Genomic DNA, 15,832 nt, shown 5'->3' with positions numbered 1-15,832 from the left:
AGGATTGACAAGTGGTAGTGAAGACTTTTGGGGGATTAAAATCCAGAAAATGTTAGTGGCAACAGTCTGTACTTTGTTCTGTTTTCCTGTCAAAAGATGAGTCGCAGAATTAGCCCAGGATTAGATCAGGTTGCCACAGAAGAATCTACCTAGAGGGTCATTGGCCAGACAGTGGCATATGGCCACCTCCAGCCACAAGCAAGGCTGGGAATGCAGACATTTAGCTTCTTATAGTCTACTGTGGAGTGAACAAGAGAGACTTTGCTATATCTGTTGGTTCACCTAACAAGCAGTGTCTGCCCCAGAGACCAAGGTTCAGCATCCTCATATAAACCAACCAATTTAGCACAGAAAGCCCCAGTGACGTTGCCACAAATAGTTAGGCGTCTCAAAGATGCATGCTTTTATGCAGTGGTTGTAAGAGGAACAAGGATACTTTGAATGATCTGATGTGCCCCATCCCCAGTACTAGAAAAACAGCTTAAAGTGCATATCTTAATAAAATAATCAAGTACTAATATTGTTAAAGCCTAATATATGTGGGCTCCGCCAATGTGAAGGGCAATCCCTGATATAAATATACAGCCAGGAACCTCTGAAAGAGTGTGTGTGTATGTGTGTGGGTGTCCAGTAACCTCCTATCTTGACTATAATCTCCCAAGCAGATTCTCTCAGCATTGCTTTTTTGTAGATTTCCATTTGACATTTGAGAGCTAGGTAATTGTTTTGTGTTGGCTTTGCAATGCTCAGCACTTCTTTTCACAGTATATTCCTTCTTGTTAAGAAAACTTCATAAATTTCAGTGAGCCCTGAGGAATTCTCAGACCAGCTTTTCAGTGGGGCCCCGGGCATCAGTTTTCATGTGCTTTACTAAAATGTTATTTTTGCTGTAGATTACAGTCTAGCTAAAGGTACAGCATGCTGCTATTCTAAACTATTGCAAGTTTTATGTAGGCTGCTTTCCTGGCTATTAACTTATTCTACTTGGATTCTTTTTTTTTTTTTTTTTTAATTTGCAGAGTTTGGCCAGTCAGCTGCTACACATGATGAAATTACGTATTTCTATAAGAAGAAAGGGAATGTTTTTTAACTTGGTGAAATTTGTCCAAAATGCCTTTGGTAGGTTGGGAGATTAGTATAGCCTTAGACCTTGGACCATGAGCCCAGTTTCCTTAGGGTCTGATTTCTTCCTTTTTATTTATTTATTTAAATTTATTTATATTATTTATTTATTTTTGGCTGCACTGGGTCTTCATTGCTGTGTGTGGGCTTTCTCTAGTTGCGGAGAGCGGGGGCTACTCTTCGTTGCGGTGCGTGGGCCTCTCATTGCGGTGGCTTCTCTTGTTGCAGAGCATGGGCTCTAGAGCGCAGGCTCAGTAGTTGTGGCGCACAGGCTTAGTTGCTCCGCGGCATGTGGGATCTTCCCAGACCAGGGCTTGAACCCATGTCCCCTGCATTGGCAGGCAGATTCTTAACCACTGCACCATGAGTGAAGCCCCTTTCCCTTTTTTTATTGATATATACGTTGCTATTCACGGCACAGGTAGTGTCACACAACAGAGGAATCAAAAGCACTAAAATGCCTTGAAATATTAGACTAGTGTTACTTATAGTTGCTTTCATCCAGTCTGCCAAAAGAAAACATTATTAAGGCAGTAATCTCACATTGCAGTCAAACAACTTGAATAATGATAGCATTAGAAGGAAAGCAGTGTCTACATCCAGTCCTGCAGACCGAGTTAGTGAACATCTCAGACGATGCCAAGACTGGTAATAAGTTTAAATCTCCATTGCTATATTTCCTTCCTCCTTACACGTCTGTTCCCTTGAACAAAATTCTTTTTTGTGTGTGTTTGCCATGATATTTTAATTTATTGAAGTCTGTTTCCACTGAGGAGAACTTAACCTTTTAATTCTTGACGGTCTCTCCAGGCTAGTCTCTGTGCTTGGCTGAGTCTAGGAATAGATGCAGCTCTGAAAGCCCACAACTGCAGATATGCCTTCCACTATGTCTGTTGACTCCCTGCTCTATAAGGTGGACACCTCCCAAGTTAGCCAGTAGTGCCTCGCCAAATCCCATGTCCCCTAAGTCCAGGGAGCCCTTCTTCCAAATGACACTGCATCCTCTGAGAAGGAGAAGAATTTTCACATGGAAAAGCAAAAGATACTAATAAATGGAAATTGAACCTCAAGGTGGATGGAATTATATCTTTTAAGTACCTTGTTGCTATAATTAAGCTTAGGACTCTTAACCTGGACAAATCGCTTGCTAAAGAATAATTATTACTTGTGTTTATTATTTATATTAATATTCAGTGAGTTTTACGTGCTATTGTCCGAAGCACTTTATCTACATTAACCCATTCAATACTCCCAACAGCTGTAACTTATTCAGTGTTCCCAACAACATTCTGAAGGTATGTTATCTCCATTTTACAGAAGAAACTGAGGCGGAAGGAATTTGTCATTAGCTCTTGGTCACAATTATAAGTAAAGAGTGGAGACAGGACTCAAAGCCAGCCTTTGAGGCTCTAGAGAACTCAAAGAACTTTTGAATTAAATTGCCGAATTATTGTTGATGATCTTTGAGAAATAGTGGGGAACTGCATACACAACAGAAGTCTAGACATAAGGAAATGTAGTTCACATTTTTGCTATTTAGTATTTTCCTGTAGAAAATGGCCAAATGCTATTAAATATTTTATCAGTTACCTGCAACAGATAGAGAAGGTAGGTTTATCAAATTTTCCCAAAAGACCTTTTTAGGGCTTTTAACCGATTGTCAGTAAGCTCTGTTTGAGTTAAGGAGAATGCAGCACATCCTGTTCCTCGCCCCACACCACCCCAGGAGATTCTAGGCTTACACGCAAGGAACACGGCTTCTAGAACAAGGGAATTGATCACTCTTTCTAGACAGGTCAGACCACTCTGTGGTATTTATTATGTTTGGTCCTAAGTCCCACATTTCAAGGGAAATATAGAACAATTGGAGGTTTTTTTTGGTGAATTATGAGAATTATAAAATGACTCAGTTGGATTATTTGGAGAATAGTTGAAAGTCTGGGGACATTTAGCCCAAAAAGGAGAAGACTTCAGGGAAGCCAAAAGAGATATCTTTAGTACTTGAAGTACTGACACAATTAAGAGTGATTGTTAAGTTGGCAGAACCAGGGCCAATGATTAGAAGTCAATGACAACAGACATGGCTTGATGTAAGATGGTCATATCTTTCTTAGATGGAATAGGCTGCCGCAAGAGGAATTGAGTTTCCTTACACAAACATTTGTGTGGGTGTGCAAGCAGAAGCTGAACAGCCACTTGAAGATGTACAGATAATACAAGCATAGACCACATGGTTGGGCTAGATTACTAAGTTCACTTCCGACTCTGAGCTCCTGTTTCTGTCATTCTGCAAGACAATCAGCTGGGCTTTTATGCTTAATCAAGTACCGAAATAGTCTGTCATGTCTCAGATGTCTGATGCTGCCAACACTAGTATTAGCCAAATTGATAAAAACAGCATGATGAACAACAAAATCATATGTCATTTCAAAAACTATCTGTAGGCATCTAATGAAATGATTGGTGTTTTGTCCTCACCCCTTCTTTCAGATCTGTCTCCTGCTCAAGATAACCACGTGAATGTGGATCTCCCGCCAGTGTCAGAGCAGATCATGCAGACTCTGAGCGAACTTGCAAAGTCTTTCCAGGACATGGCTGACCGCTGCTTGCTGGTCCTACACCTGGAAGTCAGGTATGACACAGCCAAGCACAAGACTGTGATTTAATTGCACTGTGGGTCATAAATCACTCACTGATGTCTGGAGAGTATCACTATCATTTTTGGTTCGTATTATAGATGTCTTTTTTTTTTTACACTGAAAGTGATTTTTAGTGTTAAAATTTTTAAGCACATGCTGTATTGTGAATATGGTGGTTTGGAGTTTGCATGGCCTATGACATCAGAATGATCTAGATTGGAATGTCTATACTAGTTGGCTAGGCCATCTTAAGTCAGTTAATTAACTTTACTAACTCAGTTTCCTCCTCTTAAAAATAGGAACAGTAATTTCTAACTTAGAGATTTTATAAACGAAATGATAAGTTATAAGTACAATGCCTACCACAGAGTAAGTGCTCAAAATATGGTAGCTTTTCGACTATGATGACTTTATTGCCATTGATATTTTTAGTAAGGTACTATGCTAATCTGTACTAAGAAGGGAGTATACAGATGCTAGAACCACGATCCCTTTCTTTAAGAACCTAAAACCGGGACTTCTCCGGTGGCGCAGTAGATGAGACTCCGCACTCCCAATGCAGGGGGCCCAAGTTTGATCCCTGGTCAGGGAACTAGAGCCCACATTCATGCTGCTACTAAGAGTTCACATATCACAACTAAGAAGCTGGCAAGCCGCAACTAAGGAGCCCTGGAGCTGCAACTAAGGAGCCCACCTGCTGCAACTAAGACCCTGTGCCACCAAATAAAGAAATAAATATTTAAAAAAAAAAGAACCTAAAACCCAATTGAAGACATTAAGTTCAATCATAATTCAAGAAGTTTCCAAGATACGATATTCTTGGACTCTTGCTTCTTCCCCTGAAGTATAGAATATTCTGATTAACTTTGGTAGACTCTATTATCACACCTCTAGAAACGGTAGGAAGAAAAGACCAGAAAGTCTCCAATCATTTATTTATTCATTCAACAAATATTTATTGAGTGCTGTCTTTGTTCCAGACAGTGGTCTAAGAATTGGGATACAACAATGACAAAAACACTCAAGGTCCCTACTTTCATAGAGCTACATTCTAATTGGGGTAAACAGCCAGTGAGTAAATAAAAAGGGAAATTTCAGCTTAGTGTAACTAAAAAAATAAAATAGCAGAATGGAATTAAACCATGCTATCAAATAGAAATATAAAGTGAGCTACACATGTGAACCACATAAATAATTTAAATATTCTAATGGTTCCATTTGAAAATATAGAAACACGTAAATCATAATATATTTTATCCAACCTGGTATATCCAAAATATTATCATTTCAATGTGGGATTAACATAAAAATTATTGATCTATTTTGCATTTTTTTGTCCTAAGCCTTTGAAATCTACTTCATCTTTTACACTACGGCCCGTCAAAATTTGGATTAGTCACGTTACAAGTGTTCAGTGGCCACACGCAGCTATTGTTATACTGGACAGTGTAGAGAATGGCTAGGGTTGATGAGAAAGGGAGATCTGGTATTTTGTTTCATAGATAAAATGGCCAGGGAAATTGTGACAAAGTACCAAGAAAGAGCCATCTGTACAAAGACCTAGTGGAGAAGAGTTTCAGGCAGGGAGGGGCACTCACGAGGTCCTGAGACAAAACCAAACTGGCAGATTTGAGGAACAGAGAGGAGTCCAGTATGATTGTAGCCCAGTGAATAAGGAGGTGGGGAGGAATGGAAGGAAAGGTAAAGAGGCAGGCTGGAGCCTGATCACGTGGGGTCATGGAGCCCGACTCATTATAGCGTCTTACAGACCACGTGAAGAGTTCGGATTGTTTTATTTTTTTATTGAAGTGTAGTTGATTTACAGTGTTGTGCCATTCTCTGCTGTACAGCATGAGTTCATATTTTATTCTAAGTGCCTCAAGAAGCTATTAGAAGGTTTTAAGCAAGGGGGAGATATTCATTCGTTCATTCACTCATTCACATTTTTAAAAGATCACTCTGGCTGTCGTATGGGAAAAAAATTGCAAGGAGAAATATGAATGGAAGCAGAGGGATCAGTTAAGACCAGATATGAGCACCAGAATGACAGAGGTGAAGGCGTGAGAAGTGTCGGATTTGGGACATGTTCTCAAGGTAGAGCTGATATATTGATAGATTGGACTGGGTGCAGGACTGGTGGCAGTGAGAGAAAGAAAGGACTCCAGGAAAACCACAGCTTTGGGGCCAGGACTCCAGGGAAACCACAGAGCAAAACTATGTGGATGCCAAGACCATTGAGTGAAGTGAGAGAGACTGAGGGACTGAGAAAGGTTGGGGGAGGGGTAGAAATCAAGAATTCCGTTCTGGTGATGTTTGGTTTGAGATGCTTATTAGACATCTGGGTACCAATGTCAAATAGACAGTTGGATATATAGTTTTGAAGCATCAGGATCAAAACCCTCAGGATCAGAAAGTGTATAGTAATACATTTTCTTTTGTATTACTGTGAGACATTATTAAAGTTGATAGAGTATTGCCTTTTTGTTTCGAGTCTTTTAGTAGATTTAGGTTTTAAAAATGTAAATAGGATTTTGGTTCATATGTTTGGACTCCTGTTAGAACTTGGCTATCTTGCAGGTGTGCTCAGGCAAAGCTTACTTGATAATGTATTGTTGATGTCACTTCTTTTGTATGCTGCTTGCTTTTTGCATTCTTCATTATCTTGTCCAGTGAGTTACTTCTGTATTGCTTGTGAAGACCTGAGTAGGGCAACTGAAGTAGCATGGTAGATTTCGAGTCTGTTTTACTCAGCATTATTTCTGATCTTATTTCTTACATTCAGTTGTTGAGAAATAAAGGCTCTTCCTCTATGATTTCTGATTTGTTTTATGATAAGTGTTAGATTTGTTTTCTATTTATTTACAAGCTGACGGTGAAATAAATCGGGTATTTTCTGTGAGTAAGATAAACGCAATCGACGGGGGGGAAAAAAACACCCAGTAACACTCTGATGACTCTGTTACCTGGGCTGCGCAGAAGAACAAGGGAACGTCAAGTTAATTACTGTCACGGCTCCTGGAATTTATGCCATTGGTTGTGTGGGTTCACGGTGTGCTCTTCATTTGGAATGCTCAGCCTGTAGTGTGTAGTCAATTCCAAGTGGGATACTTTCAAGGCATCTTTGCCTTACCCAAAGGTCTTTGAGTAAGATCTTTTCAATCCTTGACGTCTATCCTGCCCTTTTTATTTTTATACATATTGGCAGTACTGTTCTTAATAATGCCGAACATATTTTAGTCATTGTTTATTAACTTTACAAGAAACCATTCAATGCTGTAACACCTATTGCTATATCTCCTTCATCATTAGTTTAAAAACAGAAAAAGATCATTTTAAGAATAGATAACAAAAAAAGACTGAGTTTTAGAGTCCCGGATGCAGAATTATCTTTCCCTGACTTTAAATGAAAACACTAAACATGTTTATTTTTTCCAAATTAAATTTCCTTATGTCTTCATTTAACATGGTTTCAACATTCAGGTTGCTTTCCTATGAATGTGCTCCAAATTGTCTTTGTTCCTGTTCAAGTATGGTACAAAAAACTAGACAGAACACTCCATGTACTGCTCAGATAGTGAATGTTGACACATTTCATTCATTCCTTGTCACAGTAAGGAGCTTTTGTTTGTTTGTACAGTTGATGATAGAAAATGAATAAGGAAAATCTCAAATAAATCACTAATGTAGTTGTCCAAAGCTAGAATAGAGGAGATGGCTAAGTGCTCTGGGCACCCACGGTGGGTGACTGTGGAAGAAACCATTAGCACATAGAAGGCAGGAATCAGGTGTGCCTCCTTCACTGCTCTGGCTCCAGAACCTGGAACAGTCCTGCTGCATAATAAGTGCTCAGTGACTCTCGAGAATTAGCTGGTTTGAAATCAAACCCAGATAAAGTACGTGTGGGCTCCCCAAACAAAACCTGTTGCTCATTAAAGAAAATGAACTGGTTTGGAGATCATTTTCACTTGGCAGTCCATGACATGTATTTAAGAGGTACAAAGACTGCATGGCCAGCATCATCCTTGCCACCATCAGCAGCTAAGGTTTGTTTGTTTTGTTCCCATCCCGCTGTAAAGGAGAATTAGAACTTAGGCCCTGTGGTCCAGGAGCTGGTACAATGAAGAAGTGGCTGGTTAGGCACTGTCTCTGGCACTTTTACCCAAGAAGCCACTATAATAAGAGAGCACAGATAGAATAGACCAAAAAAACTTAATGGGAAAAACTTAATGGGGAAAGCTAGCAAGTCCAGAACAACTTCAAATGCCAAAAATTTGTCTTATTCCCTCAAATATTTTATATCCATAGCCCATCTTTTTCTTTAACATTGTTAAAGTTAAAACCAAAAAGGGTTCTCCCCACCTGTGTGTCTATCCACACGTACTCTTTTTCCTCCTAATAAACACTTTATTTGTTTCACTAAAAAAAAAAAAAACCGAAAAGGGTTCTCAAATCCAGTAGGTTCTGTGTTGAAGGACCATCCAAAGAGCATGAGACATTTTACCTGTGTCACTGTAGGTCACATTTAACCACTAAGCAGTGCTTTTTTAGTTTGAATCATAAGGCATGTGACACCCCCAAGAGATGAAAGACATGGTGAGACCATTAAAAATTGTTGAGGTGTTTTTTTTTTTTCTATTTGAACTTTAGAAGAAGAAAATTAAGTTGCCATTTGAGTCTAAGATGCTAAGAATGTCACCTTTATCAGCTGATTTCTCTCACCATCAGGAGGGTTCTAAGTGGGTTGAACAGTAACTGCCTGTCGCTGTTGGTATCCTAAGTGTGCACTTTCTGGAAATCAACCATCCCGCTGTGTAATGAGCAATATTTGCAGAAAACCTTAACGCCAGAGTTGTGTTAAGGTCAGCAACAACATGCCAGAATTCAAAAGAAAAAGAAAAAAATCCTTTTTCTGGATTTGACATTTGCCAATGACTAATTTAATTTCTTTTCATCTCTAATCATTTTGGGAGAGGAAGATAATATCTTAAAACAGTTTTTATCTCTCCTCTCTGCCACTCACTTCAGGATCGTATAAGCACTCACCTCCAATTCATAGTAATTTCCTAAGTAGTCTCTACTTCTAATTTCTACCATTCTCCGCCATTAATTCACCCTTTATACTGTGCAGAGGCATCTTGCCAAAGCTCATATCTGATTATATAATTTCACCTCTTAAAATCCTCTTAAGACTCCCTGTGACTTCTCACATAAAGTCCAGAGTCCTTAGATGGCTCAAAGCTTATGATGACCTGGCCCCTGCGCATCTCCCCAAGCTCACCTCATGCCTCTGTCATGTGATCTGTATGTTCTAAAAGGAACTTCTGGTCATTCCTTAAAACGGTCCTCCATTCACACCCTCATGCCTCTGTATTGATATGTGGTCTTCCCATCGTCTGAGGTTGTAATGTCTATAATTTACTGTAAAAATACTTTAGCATTAATGGCTTGATTCTATTTTCAACTAAGAGTTACTTAGTTTAAATTTCAACCACAGTAGCAATCAATTTCCCTAGGCGTGAATCCCACTCCAGGGTTGATCAACTTTCATTATATCAAAAATGTCACATTCTGGAGGGACTACAACTGATGCCGTTACTGGTATCCTGAACAAAACCATATACTTTAATAATTAGCACATGAATGTCAGAATGAGTTTTTATTGGCAAAATTAATCATTAGTTGATTAGCAACCGTTAAGGTGATCACCTATCATGAAAATGAACTAGTTGTCAGGGTACTTGGATTCCCTTCCATGAGCAGGTTACAAAAGTATAGCACATCCTTTGTAAAACTTAGCTTAAAATGGATCATAGCTCTAAATGTAAAACCTCAAACTATAAAACTCCTAGAAGCAAATACAGGAAGAAATCTTTGTAACTTTGTTTGGGCAAAGATTTCTTAAAGCTGACTCCCAGAGTACCACCCATAAAAGAAAAAACTGGTAAATTAAACTTCATCAAAATTTAAAACAATTCTTTGAAAGACATTGTTAAGATGAAAAGACGAGCCAAAGATTGGGAGAAAATGTTTACGAAATGCGTGTCAACTTGTATCCAGCATATATAAAGAACTCTCAAAAGTTAACGATAAGAAAACAAGTCAATAAAAAAATTAGGCAAATGATGTGAACACAAACATATATAGATGGCGGGACTTCCCTGGCAGTCTGGTGGGTTGGGACTTCGCCTTCCAATGCAGGGAGTGCGGGTTCGATCCCTGGTCAGGGAGCTGGGATCCCACATGCCCCTTGGCCAAAAAAACAAAGCATAAAACAGAAGCAATATTGTAACAAGTTCAGTAACGACTTTTAAAATGGTCCAAATAAAAAAAAAATCTTAAAAAAAAAAGATGTATGGATGGCAAATAAACACATGAAAATATGTCCAGCATTATTAGTCACTAGGAAAATGCAAATTAAAACCACAATGAGACACCACTATACATCTATTAGAATGACTTAAAAAAATTTTTTTTAATTGATAAGCTCTCGAGGACATTATCCTAAGAGAAATAAGCTAGACAAAGAAAGACAACTACTGCATGGTATCACTTATATGTGGAATCTTTTTTTAAGAAAATCACAGAAACAGAGTAGAAAAGTGGTGGCTGGAGGATGCGGGAAATAGGAAGTGGCTGGTAAAAGGGTACAAATTTCAGCTCTAAGATAAATAAGGTCTGAGGATCTAATGTAAACCAGAATGACTATAGTTGATAACACTGTATTGTATAATTGAAATTTGCTGAGACAGTAGTACTTCATGTTCTCATTGTTATAAAACAGAAACTAACACACCGTTGTAAAGCAATTATACTCCAATAAAGATGTTAAAAAAAAAAAGGCTAAATATGTGAGGTGATGGGTGTGTTAATTAACTAGATGAAGGGAATCCTTTCACAGGGTGTACAGATATCAAATTACCATGGCAGGGCTTCCCTGGTGGCGCAGTGGTTGAGAGTCCGCCTGCCGATGCAGGGGACACGGGTTCGTGCCCCGGTCCGGGAAGATCCCACATGCCGCGGAGCGGCTGGGCCCGTGAGCCGTGGCCGCTGAGCCTGCGCGTCCGGAGCCTGTGCTCTGCAACGGGAGAGGCCACAACAGTGAGAGCTTAAATTAAAAAAAAAAAAAGCTTAAATTAAAAAAAAAACCTGACAGCAGTAAGTGCTTTTGAGGATGTGGAGCAACCGGAACTCTTGTACATTGGTAGTAGGAAAGCAAAATAGCACACAGCTGCTTTGGAAAACAGTTTAGCAGTTTCTTATAAAATTAAACTTATATGTACCATATGATGCAGCAATCCCACTTGTAGATATTTACCCAAGAAAAAGGAAATTTTATACTTACACGAAAACCTATACACGAAGCAGCTTTATTCATAATCACCCCAAACTAGAAACAACCCAGATGTTAGCTGGTGAAGGGTTAAATTGTAGCACATCCATATGCAGGAGGCCACTCAGCAATCACAAGGAATGAACAGCAACATGGATGAATCTCAGACTGAAAGAAGCCAAACCCCAAAGGCCACATGCTGTATGATTGCATTTATATGGCATTCTGGAAGAGACAAAACCGTGGGGACTGAAAATAGAGCTGTGGCTGCAGGAGCCTTGGGGTATAAGAAGGGGCTGACTTCAAGGGTGGCACAAGGGAATTCTGGAGGTGATGGTATTGTTCTATAATTTGATTATGCTGATTCTTATACAACTGGCTGCATTTGTCAAAACTCATAAAACTGTACACTACAACGGGTGAATTTACTCTTTGTAAATTATCTGTCAATAAACCTGACTCAAAAAAAAGAAAAATTATGGTTAAACCTATAGTTGCATCATTAGGGATGATGCCCAAGGCTGTGGCCATTTGTTTAGGAATATTTCTTGTTACCTGATGCCAACTCTAAGCATAACAGAATCCTAACTCTGAATTGTCATTATGTCTACTCCCAGTCAACCTTCCATGTCAAGATCAGACAGAGAACCTAAAACAATCCCTAAGCTTACAGAACAACCTGTTTCAACTATGCCTGCCAATGGATGGTGCAGGGGGTTTGTTTGTTTGTTTTTAATAAATACCTGTATGAGTGGTAGAATTATTTGGCCTGCAACGTCTTTCATTACAGCTTAATACAGAGGTTATGGAGTAGCCAATCCTTACGCATCTCAGAGTTCCTTGGCAGTTAGTGATACCTACCAAAAAGAACCTAAGAGTTTTACATTATCAGACTGACTCAGGGCATTTCAACATAGGAATGTACTCCTTCCTCAAGCTCACTCAGATATGTCCTCTATGACAGGTATCACCTCCTGTTCTGAACCTTTCCTCTGCAAACTTCCATGGCACCCTGGGTACACATGCTTCTGAGTGAGAAACTGTCATCTTTTGGTCATTTTTTTCTTGGTCATCCCCATTAGGCTGTGAAGTCTTTAATGGCACAAACTGTGTCTTACATTCCCAGGGCCTAGCACAATTTCTAACACACTCATACATGTTCAGTAAGTGTTTTGGTTAAGTAATAGGTTAACAATAATAAATATAATATTGCCAGCCCCTGTGCTCTATACTCTTTCTATGTAGTAGCTCCTCGGAGCACCTTATGAGGTATGTGTTGTTATCATCCCCATTTTACAGATAAGGAAACTGAGGCCTAGAGAGAGAAAGTAACTTGCCTGAAGTCACATAGCTAGTAAATGGCAATTGAAACCAAAGTTTCAAAGATCTGTGACCTCTGCCTCTCATTTTCACTACAACAGTATCTGCTTGAAAGAGATAATGCTTTTCACTCTATGCAAGCAATCTTGTCATGGAAAGGATTTTAGAGCTCATCTACTCCTCACCCCCAATGTATGGATTAAACAAGCGAGGATCACAGAAGCTGACTTGTTTGAGATCACACAGTTTTACTATAGAATAACTTAGAAGGCTTTCTGGTGAAAAGGGGGAGGGATACATAAAAATTTACAGGGCCACTGCTGTCTTAAATTTTCGGGTGCTCTGTCACAAGAAGATGGTTATTTTCATCAGAAAGAGTTATTACTAACTGCTTTCTCCATCTCTCTCCCTTTCAGGGTTCACTGTTTCCACTATCTCATCCCTCTAGCGAAGGAGGGGAACTACGCCATTGTCGCTAATGTGGAAAGTATGGATTATGACCCTCTGGTGGTCAAGCTCAACAAAGATATCAGCGCCATTGAGGAGGCCATGAGTGCCAGCCTCCAGCAGCACAAGTTCCAGTATATATTTGAAGGTCAGACCCTGCCTCTGTCCCTGGGAGTTTGGGAGGAAGGAAAGGTGAAGGTTCTCCTGATTTTCTCTATTACTGAAGTTCAAAACTTGTAGGAAAAGGTTGTTGATTTTTTTTGTCTGTTTTTCCTTTTGGTTCAAAGCTGCAGTGCCTAGCCTCTGTGTGTGTGTCTAGGTAGGCAACAGTATGGCTTCCATCTGCTCCTTCTTCATAAGGAGATTTAATCCGAGGTAAGGCAGATGGCAGCCAGGCTGCCTCCTTGACATGCTGCTCATGAGAGCTGGGTAAATTTGTGGAGTGGACCACAGATGAACTCAAGAGGAGCTCATAAAGGAAAAAGAAACACACACACACCATACAGAGACAACCCTGAAAGATCCCCTCGTTGGCTAAAATTATCACTGGAAGGGGAAGTTTTCTCTCAGAGAACGAATTGTTGTCTGAAAAACACAGAAACCTCTGATGAGCAGCAGTTTTAAGAAGGCTGCATCCATAAATGCCTTCAGGGTCGAGCAAGTAAGGAAGGGTGTGAAAGACAGTACTTTCCAAAGGCATTCGCCTTCAACATTTAAAAAAATGCACCGCCAGCCAAATCATTTTCGTGATGAATTCCTCCAAAGGACCCCTTTTAGGATTTCAAATTATATCCCCTTTATTTCTTGTTCTGCTTGGTTTATATGTAGACTTGGGGGCCAAAAGTATCTGTGGCATCTCACAGAATTGAGCCAGTGTCATTCAAAACAATTAAGAATGTACTTAGCGCAAAGGATGGTGGCAGCCTAAAGATGGAAAGAGTGTCAACGCATGACCATGTCTTGCTTTATGAAATGGTTCTGTTCTAGCAAATGTGGACCCCTTGCCCCCCAAAAAAATCCTATTTTCCCATTAAATTATAGTGATGGAGATCTGTTCTGAAGGGGAGTATCCCTAAAAGACTTTAGCCAGAAAGTATGAAAAAAGGTTAGCTATTAGTCAGCCCCATGGCTCTGTGAATTGGAGACTGCAGGAATACTCTGTAGCTTGACGGTACAGGGCACATCTAAGAAATCACTTTCCTGACTACACAGAATTCCCTTCGGGCTCTTGACAGTGGCTCTTTCAAGCCCCACATATTAACATTCACATCCCAGAAGTTTCCTCTCATTTTGACCAGACATTTCTTAACATCTAATTCTGCTGGGCAGCAACATCTTCTTGAGATACAGGTATAATCCTCTGACATAGAAGAGATTTCAACTATAAAAAAAATCATAAATTTGAGGATTCCTATTTAAAAAGCTAGCTATCCCTCTGTGATATCACTTTCTAAATTCAAAAGGCATAACATTGAGTTTCCCAAGTTGGGGAGGTGGCAGTGGTCTCAGTCTTCTTGGTGTGTCAAGAAGGAGTATTCAATTTTTTTTTTAAGGAGTATTGCAATCACAGATATTGTTTAGAATTCCTGATGTATAGTGATAATACAAAGCAGACCAACTTTTAATTGGTTTATTATTATAATTGCTTATACTTAATTGGTATATACATTTATTTCTTTATTTATTATTCTCTACAAGCATTGCATTGCCTCACAGCCTCCAAGTAGGGCAGACCACACTAAAGCACTGCAGAACAAAATTCTGCGTGAAGTTACGGGCTCAGGAGAATCACAGCAAAATAACCTACAGAGGTTTTTCACGTAAACTGTCTTGCTTTAAATGTAAAATCCATGTGTGTGTTTCTTCCCCTTCGAGTGGAAAGCTTTTTACTTCGCTTTCAAATAGTAGCACATACACACGAATTTGTGGTCTTGAAGCCACACTGGGTGAGTGTAGCTGAAGCAAGAGACAGTGCCTTCTCCTGTCCTTTTTCTATATTTGTCCGAATCAAGGGAAAACTCATTCTGAAGACAGAAGGAGCCATTGACCCTGAAATTACGCCCTGAGACAAAAATAGTAGACCGCTTGTGACTAGTCAGACTAACTTTAGAATTCTGGGGAGAACATCTTGCCAGAGTCCAACTTTGTAAGAAGAAGAGAAAAAGAAGGAAGAGAGGTTTACTTATTTCCAAGTATTTAGAATTAAAGTCTAACTTCTAAGAATGGTAACCCACATGTGCCTTCTGAACCAGCATTCCTCAACTTCATTACCTAGGGTAACCTGACTGGGACCTCTTAGTTTGTTGATGTACTACCCAGCTCTTTGCTGAATTTCATAGAGCTTGAGAGCAGATCACTTACGATACGCCAGAGAAGTGCACAGGTGTCTTGTAGGAACTCCACAGTTAATGCATGCTCTGCTTTTCCTTTGCACTTTGTTTCTGATTACATTCTCTCCAGTTACTACTTTAGAAGTATACTCCATTGTCAGTGTTGAGGTGTAGTAACATTAATGCCAATAGCCCATTTTCTTATTTTTACTTATGTAGGTTGCCAATCAACTTTTGAGCCAAAAGTACACCCCTACCTGTTTTGTAGGAGGAAAAGGAGACCAAACAGATCATCATATTTACATGTGTTCTTCTCCGCTTTAAAATAACTGTACAGAAAAACAAGAGTTCTTTGCACTTCAATAGTTTAAAACAACCTGGCGTGTACTCTAAGCCCTGGAATGGTGACTTTAACTGTATATGGCAGTGCTGGAGCTGCAGATATACCAGTTTTTTTGCCAGCAGAAAGTCTCCCCATTTGTAACTACTTGGGCACGGTCTAAATACTCTGAAATCATTGTAAGATCAGCTGGTCCAACCATCAGAAATAAGTTTTCCTTGGTCATTTAAATTTTCTGAGCAGTAGAAGAGAGAAATCCCGTGTCGGTTTATGCAAGATGGCACTAATCTGTCTTCTCTTTCCT

General features: G+C 39.6%; 1 protein-coding gene across 2 annotated transcripts in view; it reads left to right on the top strand.

Moving 5' to 3' along the window:
- EXOC4 (exocyst complex component 4) overlaps positions 1-15,832 on the top strand; it is an 856,192-nt gene that overhangs the window by 784,246 nt on the left and 56,114 nt on the right. For both annotated transcript variants that reach the window (XR_004351419.1, XM_032642974.1), the window contains 2 exons: positions 3,613-3,754; positions 12,828-13,006. Coding sequence is in view for 1 of the 2 variants with exons in the window: in XM_032642974.1 (XP_032498865.1) it covers positions 3,613-3,754; positions 12,828-13,006 (321 nt within the window). In the remaining variant the exon portion in view is untranslated. The remainder of the gene's footprint in view (positions 1-3,612; positions 3,755-12,827; positions 13,007-15,832) is intronic.

This window comes from Phocoena sinus, chromosome 9, assembly GCF_008692025.1.
Source record: "Phocoena sinus isolate mPhoSin1 chromosome 9, mPhoSin1.pri, whole genome shotgun sequence".
Classification (NCBI taxonomy): Eukaryota; Metazoa; Chordata; class Mammalia; order Artiodactyla; family Phocoenidae; genus Phocoena; species Phocoena sinus.
The sequence above is the reverse complement of the archived record's forward strand: the minus strand, read 5'-3'. Positions and strand labels throughout refer to the sequence as shown.